Raw genomic sequence first — 17,602 nt, 5'->3', positions numbered from 1 at the left:
TATTATTTAATTTGGTCATTATGTGTTATTTCCACATACAGCAGGTTCTCCCTTATTTGCACTTTATGTGTTTGTAAGCTTTAAATAATCAGTAGCCACCAAATTGGTGGTCTTTCTTCAGTTCTGTGTATTTATGATAAAGAAGTAATAGGTAAAATATATAGAAATCCATTTTTAAGTCCAAAGAAGCAGCTGTCATTTTCTCCTGTATCTTTCTCATCCAGCATAATGCATTTTAAGCAGTTTTGAGAGCTTTCTGAATCACTAAATTGCACATTTTTAGACTGACTACATAGTGTCATGGTTTTTGAAAATTTCCCATCCATGAAATTGTAATTGACCTCACTGTGTTTTCGGGTGTTTGGCTATGCTGGCACTTCAGTAGCTCAGCTTGTTGAAGGTTTTAATAATCCCACTCAGTGCTGGTCTCAGAAGTGTTGCTTTTGATTCTTAACACTTTAGACTTCCTTTAGTGTAAATTCAAGAGAGCATAACACAAGGAAAATGCTGTCCTTTAGAGAATTTTGACACCCTAGTTTATTGTTGAATAACTTGCCAATGTTTATCTAATGCTTAGTGTGCTTCAGGCACTGTTCTAAATGCTTAGCATATATGGACATCAATGAAAAACAAAGATCCCTGTTGTTGTGAAGCTTACAGTTTATTTGAGGGAGATAGATATAAACAACAGAGATAATATCATCAGTTATAAAGTATATGGTGGTATGTGAGAAGGTAGAAAAAAAATGTAAAAAGGACAGAATGAGAGGGATTGGGAGTACTGGGTAGAGGAGTGCAGTGTGTTGGGTACAGTTTTAAATTGGCCTCATCAGGGAGATATGTTTAAACAGATGGGGAAATTTGCCATTTGGGAAATAAGGAAGATCCTGACAGGGAACAGTCAGGGTGAAGGCCCTGAGGCAGGAGTCCCCTTGGCATGTTTGTGTTTTGTAAGAGGCTGGAGCAGAGTAAGCAAAGGGGCAAGAGGAAGAAGAGATGAAGGGAGGAGGGAGCAGAGAAGACCAGATCACTTGGGAGCCTGGAGATCCTGGTGAAGGCTCCAGTTTTCATGCTAGAGTCCTCAGGAGGGGTTTCGCAGGATTTTGAGAAGAGAAATGTCATTACCTGACTTGTGTTTTACAAGTATGTCACTGGCTGGTGTGTTGAGATTAGACTGGGGCAGGGGACGGAGCAAGGCGAGCATGGAAGTGATGAGGCCATTGCAACACTGCAGGCAATAGATGATGGCGGCTCAGACCAGGGCGGTGGCGGTGGTGAGAAGTGGTCAGATGCTGGATGTGTTACCAAGATGGAATTGATGGATTTTTCTAGTGACTTGAGCTGAAACTTCTGTGAAAGCTTTCTCCTTGGAGAGTCAGAAGAATATTTGAGAAAAATTTGAATTGGTGCTGCATTTAGTGTTCTGGGAAGAGATTTTTCATTTTTGATAGTTTAGTTTTTAGCGAAAGCTCATGTAGCTTTTTAGCATTTTAAAATGATTTCAAAAGCAGTTATATGCCATTTTGTGTGATGTCAAACTACTGGACAAGTAATTTTTGGTAGTAAGGAAAGGTCAGGATCTCAGAATTCTTATCCGTAAGATGGCATCCAAATATTCACCTTCCTGTGAATATTGTACAATGCCTAACGTGTTTAAAACCTTGCATAGCAGACAACGGCAAACTAATTTTTTTTTAAAAATTAATTTATTATTTGTTTATTTATTTATTTTTGGCTGTGTTGGGTCTTCGTTTCTGTGCGAGGGCTTTCTCTAGTTGCGGCAAGCAGGGGCCACGCTTCATCGTGGTGCGCGGGCCTCTCACTGTCGCAGCCTCTCTTGTTGTGGAGCACAGGCTCCAGACGCGCAGGCTCAGTAGTTGTGGCTCACGGGCCCAGTTGCTCCGCGGCATGTGGGATCTTCCCAGACCAGGGCTCGAACCCGTGTCCCCTGCATTGGCAGGCAGGTTCTCAACCACTGCGCCACCAGGGAAGCCCTGGCAAACTAATTTTATTTAGAATCAAACCTATGAATGATTAAGAAATGAAAAATAAAACTAAGCTTATGTTATAAAATACTTTCGATTCCAGATGCTGGGATAGAACTCCAAATGACGAATGGGAGTGCTGAGAATACTAGATTCAGCTCCAAACTTCTGTCCTGATCATTTAATTTAATACTTCAGCATCTCTTTTACGTCTTCACGTGAAGAGAGTTTATTTCTTATATCAAAGTCTTTTTCTAGCAGAAGGAAGTGCTACAAATGCTGTCAGGACAGCTCAACTTGCATCCAAGTTCCTACCTCAGTTATTCTTCCATTTTCCTTTATGTGACAGCTTTTCTTTGCAGTTTCTTTGCAGTGGTCTTCATTTGATACAGGAATAGGAGGAACTTTTCTATTTTTGGAGTCCTTTAGAATTTTTTTAAAAAATGGAAGTTTGAAGAGGTATTCTTGTTGGCTCTCCCTCCTCTCTTTTTTTTAATGCTCCCTCCATTCTCACCTTCATATATACTGGAAAATAGTTACTGGGCTTAACCAATTTGTTTCTCATTGGAACCATTTGGATATGTTTCTGAGTATCAACTTAGACTTTCTTCTTCTAATCTGTCAATCAAATCTAAAGACTTCAATATGTATTACTACGAGTTTTTAGTGTTGGAATGATTAGAGGAACAGAAACAAAAAATAGGGAGCAGGAAACTAATGAGTAGGCACTAGTTCAGGGAATCCATTACTATCTGGCTGAGAGCTTTAAGAAGTTGGCTGTGGAAAGAGATGAAGTGATTGATTATTATGGTAACTGCTTGCTATTACTGTGTTAGGGAATGGGGTGGTTAATTATCCTGCATGCTATTTGAAATCTTTGAAAGGTAGTCTTTTACAGTTAGCTAACAGTATCCTTTTATTCACTTTGTTATGTTAAAACTTGCAGTTTGGGACTTAAAAAAATTACTTTTGGGACATACCACACTGCTTTATTTACCACAGTAAAAATGATTCTGACAGCCATATGTATATTTTTATTACATTGAGGCTTAGAAATGTAAGTACATATCATCGTGTTTGGGCATCTCTGGACGTACCCCACTCATTTTGGGTAGATCCAGGTGTTATACTAGGCAGGAATACCAAATCTGAAGACATCACTTAAGCTTTGACTCTTAATCTGATGAAATAGATCTTGTACATAAACTGAGAACCACAGATGATCCAAGATAAATCTTAATATTTTCCACTGGGAAATCAACTATTTTTACTTCTTATGTTGCATTTTGCCAATTTTTATTGGTTAGTTATTGCAAATGATATTGTACCATTTCCACTTGTAAAATTTCTAACTTGGGGAAGAATTAAAAGAATTTTTTAGGCATGTAGCCATTTTGAGGTATTGCAAAATTTTTTCAGTTGCCTTACTATATTACTTATATTACTTTATTGAATATGTAGGAAAAGATGACACTATGAATTTTTAAAAGAGTAATTTTTCTGTCATTAGTTTTTTAGTTGGAGAAGGAGCCTACAGATGGGCAGTAGATCATGGAATACCCTCTTGCCCTCCTAACATCATGACCACAAGTAAGTAAAAACTTTTCAAAATTAAGCTGTATTAGCATATATACCTGAAAGTGTTACATTGCTTTTGATTCATATAGTACCTATATTTAAGGAAGAAAGCTTGTATGTTGAAATATTTTAGTTAAAAGATAAATAGAAAGTTATTTGATTTTAAGCCACCTTTATATTCTTGAGATCCCCCCACTCCTGCTTTCTCATGCTTTTTAAAAATTTTTTGGCTGCATTGGGTCTTCATTGCTGTGCGTGGGCTTTCTCTAGTTGCGGCGAGCTTGGGCTACTCTTCATTGCGGTGCGCAGGCTTTTCATTGTGGTGTCTTCTCTTGTTGCGGAGCATGGGTTCTAGGTGCACAGGCTTCAGTAGTTGTAGCACTACTCAAGGATGAGCTGAGGAAAGCCTATCTAGGTACCAAGTGTATGAGAAGGAAGAACAAAAGTGTGACTGCAGAAGAGTTAAGACTGAAAAAACACTTATCATAACTATGACAATGGGATACATGTGCTTAATCTATGAAGAGTTTTGCCAGATTAAAAGTCACACGAATACATGTGATACCCCAATAGAAAAAGGTCAAAAGTCATAAATAGATAATATAACATAACTAATAGGGACATTCAAATTAAGATGAGTACATGTTAAATCTGTTCCCGCTCACTTGGTGAAAGAGTTAAAAAATATTGTATTACTGCTGGTAAGTGTGTGGTAAAATGAACATAATACACTGTAGGTACAAATGTAGATTGGCAGAAATTTTGGAGGACAGCTAAGTAGTATAGATCAAAAGCGTTAAACCCATTCTGCTTCTCGGAACTTGTCATTAGAGATATAGGCATAGATTTATGTAGAAGGGTACTCAGTGATCATTGTTAAGAATGTAAAAAAAATTCTATTATATATAAAATAAGCTACAAGGATATATTGTACAACACGGGGAATATAGCCAATTTTTATTGTAACTATAAATGGAGTATAACCTTTAAAAAATTGTGAAATCACTATATTGTATACCTGTGACTTATATAATATTGTACATCAACTACTTCAATAAAAAAAGGGAAAAAAAGAAAAACATAAAAAAAGATTATTAAAAAATTTGAAAAAGACTTATGTCCAACACAGAGGAACGTGAGTAAACTATCACATGGTCTTATAATGAAATGTTATGAAGTAACTGGAAATTGTTATAAAGACTGATAATGATTAAATCTAATAATGACTTAAAAAAGTGAAAAAAGAGGTTATACATATGTATATATGTGTGTTTTATATGTCTATCTTAAAAAAGAAATCATGGCTATGTATTTATGCATAAAAAAATAGTAAAAACATATACTACTTGTTTTTAAAATTTTTATCAAGTAATCTATGAATGTAATTTAAATAATCAAATGAAAAAGTGAGGAATCATTAGCTCCAAGGAAACCAAGTTGTATAAAAAAGAGATGATTATTTATCATAGCAAGTGTCTAGTAAGGACCAGCTCTTAGTAACATTATATTCAAAATGAATTCCATACTGCTGCAAGTTGTAATATTGAGAGGCTGGAAGGAGGAGAAATGCGTGTGTGCAGGGAGGCAGGGAGTGTGAGAGTCCTGGATCCTCACCCTCGCCGCCACTAACGCTGCCTTAGAGTCTCCCCAGTGGAACTTGCTGTGGAGCTCTTATATCAGGCACACAAATCAGCTCATCTGCCAATTCCATCTTGTTTTTCCTTGGAGGCAGGCCACCTGGCAACCTGAGTCTAGAGTGGGTGCTCAGTAGGCCTGCTGTGCAGCTGTCATCTGGTCTTCACCTCCCCATCACTTTGGAATTCCCTTTTCCTCTTTCCAGTATCAAATTGTCTGTTTCTGAATGTCTTTTTTTTTTTTTTTCTTGTTTTACTCCCTCATTTGGTATATGTAAGGTGGGAAATCACTTTCGCCTTGGTTTCTGAAGAAATTGCTCTGTCTTCTGATTTCCAGTCTTGCTATTATGCAGTCCGCTGGCACTTTGATTCCCAGTTTTTTGTGGTGTCTTTTGCCTCTTTGGAAGGAAGTTCTTATTTCAGTGGTCTTATTACCTCAATGATAATCTTGGGCTGGGTCTTTTTTTACTTATTATACTGGGTACTCTTTTGGACTCTCCATCTGGAAATCCATGTGCTTTGGGGAAATTTTAAAAAATTTGTATAATAATCTCTCGCCCTATCTCTCCTCTGTTATATTTTTCTAATTTCTTTGAATTAGATGTTGGATCTTGCACTCTAATCCCATGTATCATTTTCAAAAGTTACTTTTTCTCCTTTTAAAAATCTCTGTCTTTTGTCCTGCTTTCTGGGAAGTTTCTTCAATTTTATCTTCCAAATCTTCTACTTCTAATGAATTTATAATTTTGGTTTTCATATTTTTAATTTCTAGAGATTCATCTGTGATTAATACTTTTAAAACATGGGGTTTTGTTTCATGAACTCAGTATTTTTACTCTCTCTCTTAGGATATTATGGTTTAAAACTTGTTCTTATCCACTGTTTCTGCTTCCTCTGTCTTACTTTGTGTTCGTTTCAGACCCTAATACATGTTAGCTAATTTCCTCAACTATCTAGTGACCCTCTGCAGTTTTCATATTCATGAGTGAGTTACCTAAAGACCTGTTGGCAGCTTTGTGTGTGAGGGCAGGTCTGTTTGACCTCAAGAGGGGAGGCGTTGATCATTTCTCTATGCATTTTTCTTTTGGATTAGACAGAGAAATCTTCCCAGCTCTGGCAAGGTAATAGCCAGTATTCTGGTACAGAACAAGGGAAGAGGCTGGAGGTGTCACGGTGCCTTTATCAGACTTTTATGTCAAACTCAGTTTTAAGTAGAGCCCCGTACCTGCTCCCAGATGTGCTTGGTGTCTGCTAATTTGGCGCCCATCTAGTTCAGCCTCTTCACGTTTTCTGCAAGCACAAGGAGGGGATTTGGACATCTACATGTTCCTTATTGACATTTTCTGCCCATTCTCCTGTTTTTAGTGTCAACCTGGCTTTCAGAGACACCAGGTGCTTTCTACTTTGAGCTCTCTTGATGTTTCTTTGGCAGGAATTAGTTTACTTTGGCCGAGATTAGTTTGCTTTGTGATGTCTTGGCTAGTGGGCATTGGGGTTCATCTTCCTCTGCTCAATTAGTTACTGTTTGTCTACTTGCTTTCTATGTTCTAAAACTGTTGGTATCTCCCTTCTCATTATAATCACCCCTTGTGTATGTCAGTCTTTTCCCCCACTTAAATTTCTTTTTGGTAAAGTTTTAGTAGGGCATGGAGATGAATTCGTGCATTCAGTCTGCCAATTTTACTTCAGAACATTTATATAAAAATGTGTTAGAAAATAGTACTAGATTTTTTTTCAGGATGGAAAAATTATTTTTGACTATTTTTTATACTTGTAATAAGAAAAACATATTGTGCCATAGATTTTTTTTTATGACTTATATAAACCAATCAACAAGAAATGTTCTCTGAATAAAGCGTTTGAAAGTTAAGTGATATATTCTTTTTTTCTTCAAAAAAGAATGGCTCTGACCTATGGGGAATTTAAAAGGAGAAATTATAACTATTATTTAGATTAAAAAAATTTTAAATACCATTTTATACTCAGCCATTTGTTTAATCCTCAATAGAAATAAAATGGTATGTTGGTGCTGGTTAATGATAATGTTTTATACTTGATTACCTTTTGGGGGGCATAATTTGTAGGTTTTTATTCCCCTTCAGCTTTTAGAATGTCTTTCTAAGGTTTATTCTAAGTTTATTACACATTTTCACATGTACTTACATATTTCATTCCTATATGTAGATTTGAATTTCTTTCTGGCATCTTTTCCTTCAGCCTGGAATGCTACAGATTTTCTGGTAATGTGGTAGATGTAGTGGTGAAAACTTTTCTCAGCTTTCATTATCTGAAAAACATCCTTATTTTGCTTTTACTTTGAAAAGACATTTTTGTTGGATATAGACTTCTAGGTTGGCAGGTTTTTTCCTTTTAGCACTTTTTTTCTTTTTTTATTGTGGTAAAATATTCATAACATAAAATTTACCATTTTAACAATTTTTAAGTGTATAATTCAGTGGTACTAAATACATTCATAGTGTTGATTAACCATCGCCACTATCCATTTCTATTTTTTCCTCAACCCAAACAGAAACTCTGTACCCATTAAACAGTGATTACCCATCCCCCTCTTGCCTGTCCCTGGTAACCTTTATTCTGCTTTCTTTGTCTATGAATTTGCCTGTTCTAGGTCCCTCCTCTAAGTGGAATCACATAATATTTGTCATTTGTGTCTGGATTATTTCACTTAGCATGTTTTCATGTATGTTGTAGCATGTATCAGAATTTCCTTCTTATAGCTGAATAATATTCCATTGTATCCTTTTAGCACTTTTAAAGATGTTATTCCATTATATTCTGGATTCCATTGTTTCTGCTAGGAAGTTAGACATGATTATTATTGCTTCCTTGTGTGTAATGTGTCTTCTTTTTTCTCTGTTTTTTAAAAATTGTTCTTTCTATTTGTTTTCACCTAGGTATGGTTTCCTTTGTGCTAGTTTTATTGTGCCTGTTGAATCTGAGGGTTCAGTTTTTAATCAAATTAGGAAAACTATTGGACTCTCTGCTTCGTGCTCTCCCTCATCTGTTTCTAGGACTTCGATTTCACTTATATTAAAACATTTGATACTGTCATGTGTTCCTGAGGCTCTGATTTTTTTCAGTCTTTGTTCTCTGTGCTTTCTGTAGTAGTCAGGATTCTCCATAGAGACAGAACCAATAAGATACTTATCTATCTATCATCTATCTATCTAAAGAGATATTATAAAGAATTGGCAATCATGGAGGCTGACAAGCAATTATGGAGGCTGACAAGTCCCAAGATATGCAGGGTCAGTCAGCAAGCTGGAGACCAGGAGAGCCAATGGGGTAGTTTCAATCCAAGTTCAAAGGCCTGAAAACTGGGAGGGTCAATTGTATAGTTCCAGTGTGAAGGCTGGCAGGCTTGAGACCCAGGAACAGCTAATGTTTCAGATCAAGTATGAAGGCAGGAAAAAGTTGATGTTCTAGTTGAAAGGCAGTCAGGCAAGAGGAATTTTCTCTGACTCGGGGAGAGTCTGCATTTTTGTTCTATTAAGGCCTTGAGCTGATTGGATGAGGTCCACTTACATAGGGAGGGCAATCTGCTTTACTCCGTCTATCAATTTAAATGTAAATCTCAACCTTATCAAACATACCCTCACAGACACACCTAGAATAAAGCTTGACCAATATCTGGGCACTCTCTGGCCCAGTCAAGTTGTCAAATAAAATTAACCATCACACTTCTATTTGTTTGATTTCTGTTGAATTGGTCTTTGAGTTTATTGATCTTTCCTCCTGCAGTATCTAATTTGATATTAATCTGATGTTATGATTTAAAAAATATAAAATATTATGTTTTCAGTTTTAAAGTTTCCATTAAAAAAAACAGCCTTCATCTTTGTCTTGAAATTTCCCATGTCTTCACCCATTATATCCATTGTTGGCATATTTATCATTGTTATTTTGAAATCTTTGACTGCTAATTCTAAAATCTAGGTAACCTGTGGGTCAGTTTCTATTGATAGATTTTTTTTTTCTTGACCTTGGTCACACTTTCCTGTTTAGTTGCATGTCTCAATCTTTTAAAAAAAATTACACCTTGAGCATTGTGGATGATACATTTTAGAGACTATGATTTGTTATCATCCTTTGAATGATGTTGAGTTTGTTCTAACATGTAATTAAATTATTTGCAGTTCACCTTGATATTGTCACAGCCTGGCTTTGTTAAAGTGAGTCTATTTCAGTTTTTTTCTTAATCCCAGAGTTGTCTCTTAGTACTAGTTTGTGGTCTTTATTCCTGAGATATGGCCTTTTTGGGGTTTCAGTGGAAAGTCTCAAACTTTAAATTTTGTCTCTCCTACAGTGGGTATTTACTAAAACATCTGTTCACTTTTCAGCTGTTATTTTCCTCAGTGGACTTTACAGAATCTTGCATCCTGTATGAACAGTTAAGGACTCATTCAGGATTTGAGGGGACTTTTACATAGATTTTTGGGCTTCCTTTTTTGTGGATTTCTCCTTTCCAGGATTCCTCCCTTACTTTCCAGTGGCTTCAGTAGCCCCGGACTCCTTCATCTCAGGCCAATAAGACTGTAGTTTTCTACCTGAGCTCTATTTTCTGTGTATCTCACAGAGTGGGGAGTGCCTCATGGGGAAAGCTGTTTGAATTTGGATCTCACACAGTGTGTTTCTTTTCTTTCAGTGGTTGAATCCTCTCCTATTTCTGCCAGCTTTTGGTCACTTGCCTTCAAATAGGCTTTTTTTTTTTAGTTTGAAACTTCTGCCCAGAGTTTGTAATTATTATTGGTCTGTAGGTTAGTCTCATATAAGCTATTCTTTCATTACCAGGAGCTGGAACTGATGTTTTGTAAATGTGTACTATTAACAAATATCATAATAAAAATAATATAAATTAATAAATGTGTCTAACCATTGTATTTATTACTTTTTAATTGTGTGGTAGAGGAATAAGTTATCTTCTTTTTTTTTAATAAATTTATTTATTTATTTATTTTTGGCTGTGTTGGGTCTTCGTTGCTGTGTGTGGGCTTTCTCTCTAGTTGCGGCGAGTGGGGGCTACTCTTTGTTGTGGTGCGCAGGCTTCTCATTGCAGTGGCTTCTCTTGTTGCGGAACATGGGCTCTAGGCGTACGGGCTTCAGTAGTTGTGGCACGCGGGCTCAGCAGTTGTGGCGCACAGGCTTAGTTACTCCGCGGCATGTGGGATCTTCCCGGACCAGGGCTCGAACCCGTGTCCCCTGCATTGGCAGGCGGATTCTTAACCACTGTGCCACCAAGAAAGTCCAAGTTATCTTCTTAAATACTGAAGCATTCTACATAAACCTGGTCTTCCTTTTTACTTCCATTCCCAATCCCAGTCTCCTGCTCAGTCTGATAACCACAGTTACTTGTTTGATTTGCTTCTCTCTGTTCCAACAGAAATGTTGGAATATATAGTATTCCAACATATATAGTTGGAAAAGAATACATAGTATTCTTTTTTTTTTTAGAATTTCACTTTTATTTATTTATTTATTTATTTATTTATTTATTTATTTATTTATTTATTTATTTATTTTTGGCTGTGTTGGGTCTTCGTTTCTGTGCGAGGGCCTTCTCTAGTTGCGGCAAGCGGGGGCCACTCTTCTTCGCGGTGCACAGGCCTCTCACTATCGCGGCCTCTCTTGTTGTGGAGCACAGGCTCCAGAGGCGCAGGCTCAGTAGTTGTGGCTTACAGGCCCGGTTGCTCCGCGGCATGTGGGATCCTCCCAGACCAGGGCCCGAACCCGCGTCCCCTGCATTGGCAGGCGGATTCTCAACCACTGCACCACCAGGGAAGCCCCAATATTCTTTTTTAAGTAGATAAATGGTATCATACTGTAGTATCTTTAGTAAGTTTGTAGATAAGTTGTATTATAACATGGCTTTTAAAAATATTTTTTGTAATGCAGCAAGATGTATTTTGAAATCTGTCCATGTTGATATATATAGATGAATTAATTTTTAAACTGTTGAATAGCATTTTACCATATTTATTTAGCTGTTTCTTTATTGGTAGGCATTCAGGTTGATTCTAGATTTTGCCATTAACATTGATAATTCCATGAATATTCTTGTACACATCACTTAATATATACGTGTTCTATTGGGGTAGATAGTTGGAAGTAGAATTGCTGACTCATAGAGGATGTGCATTTACTGTTTTGCTGGCTATTGCCAGATTCCTAAGAGGTTTGCTGTCTACTTTTGAGAAGTCTGGCTTTGTATAGTTGGTGCCATTGATGACCACATAGTAGCTCAGAGCACAGACTTTAGAGGCCTTTATGTGACCAGGGGCAAGTTACCTCCAAGACACTTTTCTCATGGAGACATTGTGATTCCTTGAGGTAATGTATCAAGAATTCTTACTCCAATTGTTGGTGCATAGAAACACTCAGACGTTGACTATTAATATCATTCTCACTGTTATTAATATGTTGGATGTGAAAATGATCTTGGTGATATGATTTCATCAGAATTTAATAGGCTTAGCACTTTAGCACTGACTAATAAGATGATTTTAGTGATTGATCGTATCTGGAGTTAGGTGTAACCAGTAGAGCAGTGGTTTTCTACTTTGGCTGCACATCAGAGTCACTGGGGAGCTTTGAAAAATTCAGAAGCCCTGGCTGCACTCAAAATCAATGAAAACAGCAACTCTGTAGATGGGACCCAGGCATCTGTAGTTTTTAAAGTTTTGTAGGTAATTTCAATGCGCATTCAGTTTTCAGAATGTCTGAGATAGAATGTGTACATTCTTTTGAATTCTTCCAGAAAATTCATTAAAGTTGAAATTGAAAGGAAAGTAATTTTGTTTTCCTTTGGTAAAGGACAACCTTAAATAGTTTGTGCTACAAAGTTGCTACCATCTGTTCCTTAATTTTCAGCTGTTTTATGCTTTGATTGGACCTGGGATACATCTTGAAATTAAGTAAAGAGTAGATTAAGGATGTTATTCTATTCTTTCAATTTATGGGCGTGATTCCACCACAAGGAATCCTATTTTCTTCTTTTCTATTGGCTAGATTGTGTTCTTACAGTTTTTCTGCCTTTGTGTAAGGTACTTTGAAAGACATGATATTAAACATACTTTGTAATTGTAGAGTTTTATCATAACTGGTATATGATATATCAACACTTAATTTCACATGGCTAGTTAATATGGCCAGTTATGCTGTTTCAATTTTTTTATTTTGAAGTACTTATAAATTCACATGCAATCCTAAGAAATACAACAGAGAGATTCTATGTGCCCTTTGCCCAGTTTCCACCAATGGGAACATCTTGCCAAACTACAGTACAATATCACATTCAGGATAGTATTGACAGTCAAGATACACAACACTTTTATCACCACAGGGATCTCTCATGTTGCCCTTTTATAGTCTCACCCACTCACCTCCAACCTTCACCCCTTCCTTGACACCTGGCAGTTACTAATCTATTCTCCGTTTGTATAATTTTGTCATTTCAAAAATGTTATATAAATGGTATCATATAGGGTATGAATTGGCTTTTTATCACTTAGTATAATTCTCTTGAGATTCATCCAGGTGGTTGTTCTTATCAATAGCTTGTACCATCTTATTGCTAAACAGTGGATGTACCACTGTTTGTTTAATCATTTATCCATTGAAAGGCATCTGGGTTATTTCCAGTTTGGGGCTATAATAAATAATGCTGCTATAAATAAATATTCATGTGCATTTAAAAAAATTTCGGTAAAATACACAATGTAAAATTTACCATCTTAAACATTTTTAATGGTACATTTCAGTAGCTTTAAGTATAATTTACATTGTATAACTATGACTACCATCCATCTGCAAAATCCTTTTCATCTTGAGAAACTGAAACTCTGTACTCATTAAACACTAACTCCTTGTTTCCTTCCACCTGGCCCTTGGCAACCACCATTCTTAGTTCTGTCCCTATGAATTTGACTACTCTGGGTACCTCTTATAAGTGGAATCATACATTTTTTTTTTCTTTCGTGACAGGCCTGTTTCACTTAGCATGATGTCCTCAAGGTTCATCCATGTTGTAGCATGTGTCAGAATTTCTTTTTAAGGCTGAGTAATATTCCATTGTATGTATATACTACATTTTGTTTATCATTTATACATTGAATGGGTTGAAGCAACTTGAGTTGTTTCCAACTTTTGGCTATTACACATAATGCTGCTATGAACACAGGTGTACAAATATCTGTTTCAATTCTTTTGGGTACCCAGAAGTGAAATTGCTGGATTATATGGTAATTATGTTTTTAATTTTTTGAAGAACCACTGTACTCTTTTCCATTGCAGCTACACCATTTTAAATTCCCAGTAATAGTGCACAAAGGTTCCAATTTCTCCACACCCTCATCAACACTTGTTATTTTGTTTTTTGTTTGTTTGTTTGGTAATAGCCATCCTAATGGGTATGAGGTGGTATCTTGTTATCTCAGTTTTCATTTACCTAATGATTATGCTGTTGAGTATCTTTTCATGTGCGTTTTGGCCATTTGTATATCTCCTTAAATGTCTGTCTCCAAAAAGGGAGACAAGGACTAGCCTTTTAAATTCCCTGGAGGTCACTTCAGCTGGAGGGAGAGGCATTGCAACAATGGCTGTCTGCCTCTGAGTCTGTACCTCTGTGACCAGAACCAGCAAGCAGAGCCCAGATTCTGGTATTTGGAGGAGAGGGTCTTTATTACCCACCCTGACTCTCACAAGCTATGTGCAAGCTGCTCTAGGAGTGTATGCCCAGCTGCCTGCCACAGGGTTGGGGATGGAGTGTGGGGAGGCTACTGTGCGAAGAGCTGAAGTTGACCCAGATTAACCACAGTTTACAATGTAGCTTTCCCCTGGAAACCTTCCTCTTTAATAGACTCCAGAGTTGTATAATACTTACATTAGACAGATTCTAGCAGGCCAGTTGTTGTCTAGGGGGGGAGACAGATTCCTGGTGCTTCTTACTCTGCCATCTTCCCTCTAGCTCCAACTTATTAATTTTATATCAGACTATTCTGATTCAAGGTTATTAATCCTATCTGTAACTATTTGCATATACTTTAAAATTTAAAAAGATGCCATTTATCATTTACCTTTGCATATGATGTCTTTTGCCTTGTAGACATTTTAAATTTTATGTGGTTTTATCAATGAACCATCCTTTTGATGGATTCTGGCTTTGATAACATTCAATGTAAAATATTCTACTTTAATGTTAAAACGAGTAAAAATAAAAAATAAAGTCTCTCTCAAAAAAGACTGATATAAAAAGACTGGTATTTATGCCTACTGTGTGATGGCTTAATCTTTTTGGACTTCTTTTTTTAGATTTTATATGTTTAAATCATTAATACTTATAAGGTTTCAGTTTTGTGTGTAGCGTGTGGTAGGAATTTAATTTGTGTTTTTTTCCCCAAATAGGTAATGTATTGTGCCAAGAAAGTTTACTGAATAACATATAGATTTCCCACTGGTATGAAAAAGCAGTGTTATTCTCAAATTCTATTAGGATATACATGAGTTTGTTTCTAAACTTGTTGGTCAGTTCCATTACTTCTTTTTTGTCCATTACTACACTATTGTTCTTAGACTTGGTCTTGAGGGCAACTCTGGTTCCTTTTCCACCTAATTTTCCTAACATATTTGTTTTTCCTTATTTAAAATTTTCTTGATTAATCTTAAAGGTAATATGTTAGAGTATCTTTGTTATTTTCCCACTGTTATTTTGATTAATTTACATCAATGTGGGAAAAATTAATATGCACTTAAAAACACCGTGACACTTTAATTATTGTTTTACTGCAGTCAATTTTCATTTAGATTTGCCTGCACATATATTCTTTTCTTTGCACTTAATTCCCCACCCCTCTCCCCTACCTTTTTTTTTTCTTTTTTGTCTTTGAGCTTTCACTTTGTATTATTTTGCCTGTTACTGAAGAACACCCTTTAATATTTTCATTAGTACAGGTCTTGCTGGTGATGAATTTGCTCATTCTTGTTCACCTGAAACTATTTTTATTTCACCTTCATTTTTGAAGGTTAATTTTACTGGATATAGTGTTCTGGGTGAGCAGATATTTCCTTTCAGTGCATTGAAGATAACCACCTTGCCTAAATGCACTTGGTATTGGGGTAGAGGGTAGGGGTGGACTTGCTTGGTTCTAGCTCACCCTTCCTGTGGGGATGTTGGCCCTTTCAATCCCTAGCTTGCTGTGGGAAGTGTCTCCTATGAAACTCCCACCTTTAATGGGCTCTGGGTTTGACTTATGCCTCTCCTTGATGCCACGGAATCAAATTCAAGTGCGCAAGTGTTGGCAAATGCTCACAGTGCAATAATAATAGCTTTAGTCTTCAGTTTACCCTCAGAAAAGCTCGATACTTTTTATAAGGTTTTTAATGCTTTTAAGGTGGTATTTTTAATATTTTATCCAATATTTTTGATAATATTTGGTGGGAGAATTGCTCTTAAGAATTTAGTCTGCCATTATCAGAAAACTTTGGTAATCTTTTCAGTGTTATATTCCAGTTTGTAATTTCTCTTGTCAGCTGAATCTAATTGTTTAAATCTGTATATCAAATCCTAAAATTCCAGTTATTGTATTTTTTATTTTTAGAAGTTCTATTTGGTTCTTCTTCAAGTCTGCCTGGGAATGTTATCATCTTTCTTCCTTAGTTATATTTTCAATATCTTTTTTTTATGTCTGTGAGCATAAACATGTTTTATAGTCTATATATGATTACCCTAGTATCTGAGGTCTTTGCCGGTTGGATTATACTTTCTGATGTTTGGCTGACTTATTTTTTCATTCTTGGTGATTTATTTCTCATTCCTTTTATGAACTGTTTTTTTAACTATGGGCTCATATTAATTGGAACATGGGAATTCTTTGAGGTCTGGGTGAGTTAAGGTGGGTTTTCCCAGGGAGTATTTGCATTTGCGTTTAATGGGTTTTTGAAGCATTACCTCACCAAGATCATTTTTGGTTTTTTGTGTTTTTCAGGCCACATAGGTAATACAAATTCTCCTAATTCTGCCTGAACTTTTAAATATTTTTTTATACTTTAATGTTATATAGATATGTATTTTATTCTTATAATTCTAATTGTTCTTCAAGAGCAGCCCCCGCCCCATCCCACCTTGTGCGCGCATGCGCACACACATGTGCGTACACACACCCACACACACCCCGACAAAACAGAGCTCCCCTTCCCAAACCAGCCAAGTGTAACAGGACTTTTCTTCTCTTACGCTTATAGCCAAGGCTGTGACTTACAAGTTTCCTGATTCTTTGCATATTATGGCATTTTCTAGTTTTCCCTTTCATTGGGCATATCACCCTTTGGAGTTCCCCCGTTTTATGTGGATGATCTCCAATACGTTTTCTCCTGCTGCATTGTCCCAAGTCTCAGCTCTTGTCTCTTATGCACAGAGACCTTCAAAACCAGAGCTGGCCATGGCATGCATTAGCAGACACTCCTGGAGAGCATCTACCTTCAGAACTCACTTGTCTCTCTGGATTTGACCTTTTTCTTAATTTTTTTACTTTAGGTTATTTTTCTTATTCCCTCCCACCTCAGTGTACACTGAAAAGACTTTATAAAACCCTTTATCCAACATTCTCAAGGATTTTGTCCTGAGAAGGCTCTTCAGGATATCTCATCTGCCCCATTGCCCTAATATTTTTCAAATGTTATTTTTAATGTTTCTTTTATAGGATTCAGTTTAGCTGCATTTAAAAGAAACAAGAGGAAACTAGAGCTGGCAGAAAGGGTGGAAACAGATTTCATTCAACTAAAGAAAAGAAGACAATCAAGTGAAAAGGTCAGGAGGTGTTTGAAATATTAATAATTAATGTATCATAATGATATATTTAGTCTGCATTTAGATATATAAGCCTCAGAATAGTACAACCCAGTAGAAATATAATGCATGCCACATATGTACTTTTTAAGTTTTCCAGTAGCTGCATTTAAAAAAATTAAAAGAAACAGGTGAAATTAATTTTAAGACTTATTTTATTTAAACCAGTGAATCTAAAATATCACTTCAAAAATGTGATGAATGAAAAAATATTACTAGTGAGCTAGTCTATTTTTTTTTTGTATTAAGTCTTCCAAAAGCAGTATGTATTTTACACTTACAGCACGTCTCAATTATGACATTAAATTTTCATTGGAAATATGGTCTGTATCTATATACCATAAAGTTAACAGTTGAAAAAGTAGGTTTACATAACAAGTTACATAACAAACATACTTAAGACTCCCCAGAAATTGAATTGAAACTCTGTTTTAAAATTAAAGTTTATTAAAATGTAATAACATTAAAAATTTAGCTTCTCATCTGTCCTCACCACAGTTTAAGTGCTCAGTAGCTCCATGTGGCTCGTGGCTGCTGTTTTGGTC

General features: G+C 36.2%; 1 protein-coding gene across 7 annotated transcripts in view; it reads left to right on the top strand.

Moving 5' to 3' along the window:
• The window catches only part of TASP1 (taspase 1), a 316,660-nt gene that overhangs the window by 64,241 nt on the left and 234,817 nt on the right, over positions 1–17,602 (top strand). For all 7 annotated transcript variants that reach the window (XR_005016636.1, XM_036827379.1, XM_036827380.1 and 4 more), the window contains 2 exons: positions 3,496–3,575; positions 16,912–17,018. Coding sequence is in view for 6 of the 7 variants with exons in the window: in XM_036827379.1 (XP_036683274.1) it covers positions 3,496–3,575; positions 16,912–17,018 (187 nt within the window). In the remaining variant the exon portion in view is untranslated. The remainder of the gene's footprint in view (positions 1–3,495; positions 3,576–16,911; positions 17,019–17,602) is intronic.

Source organism: Balaenoptera musculus, chromosome 15 (genome assembly GCF_009873245.2).
Source record: "Balaenoptera musculus isolate JJ_BM4_2016_0621 chromosome 15, mBalMus1.pri.v3, whole genome shotgun sequence".
Lineage (NCBI taxonomy): Eukaryota > Metazoa > Chordata > Mammalia > Artiodactyla > Balaenopteridae > Balaenoptera > Balaenoptera musculus.
This window is presented reverse-complemented; position numbering and strand designations above follow the sequence as displayed.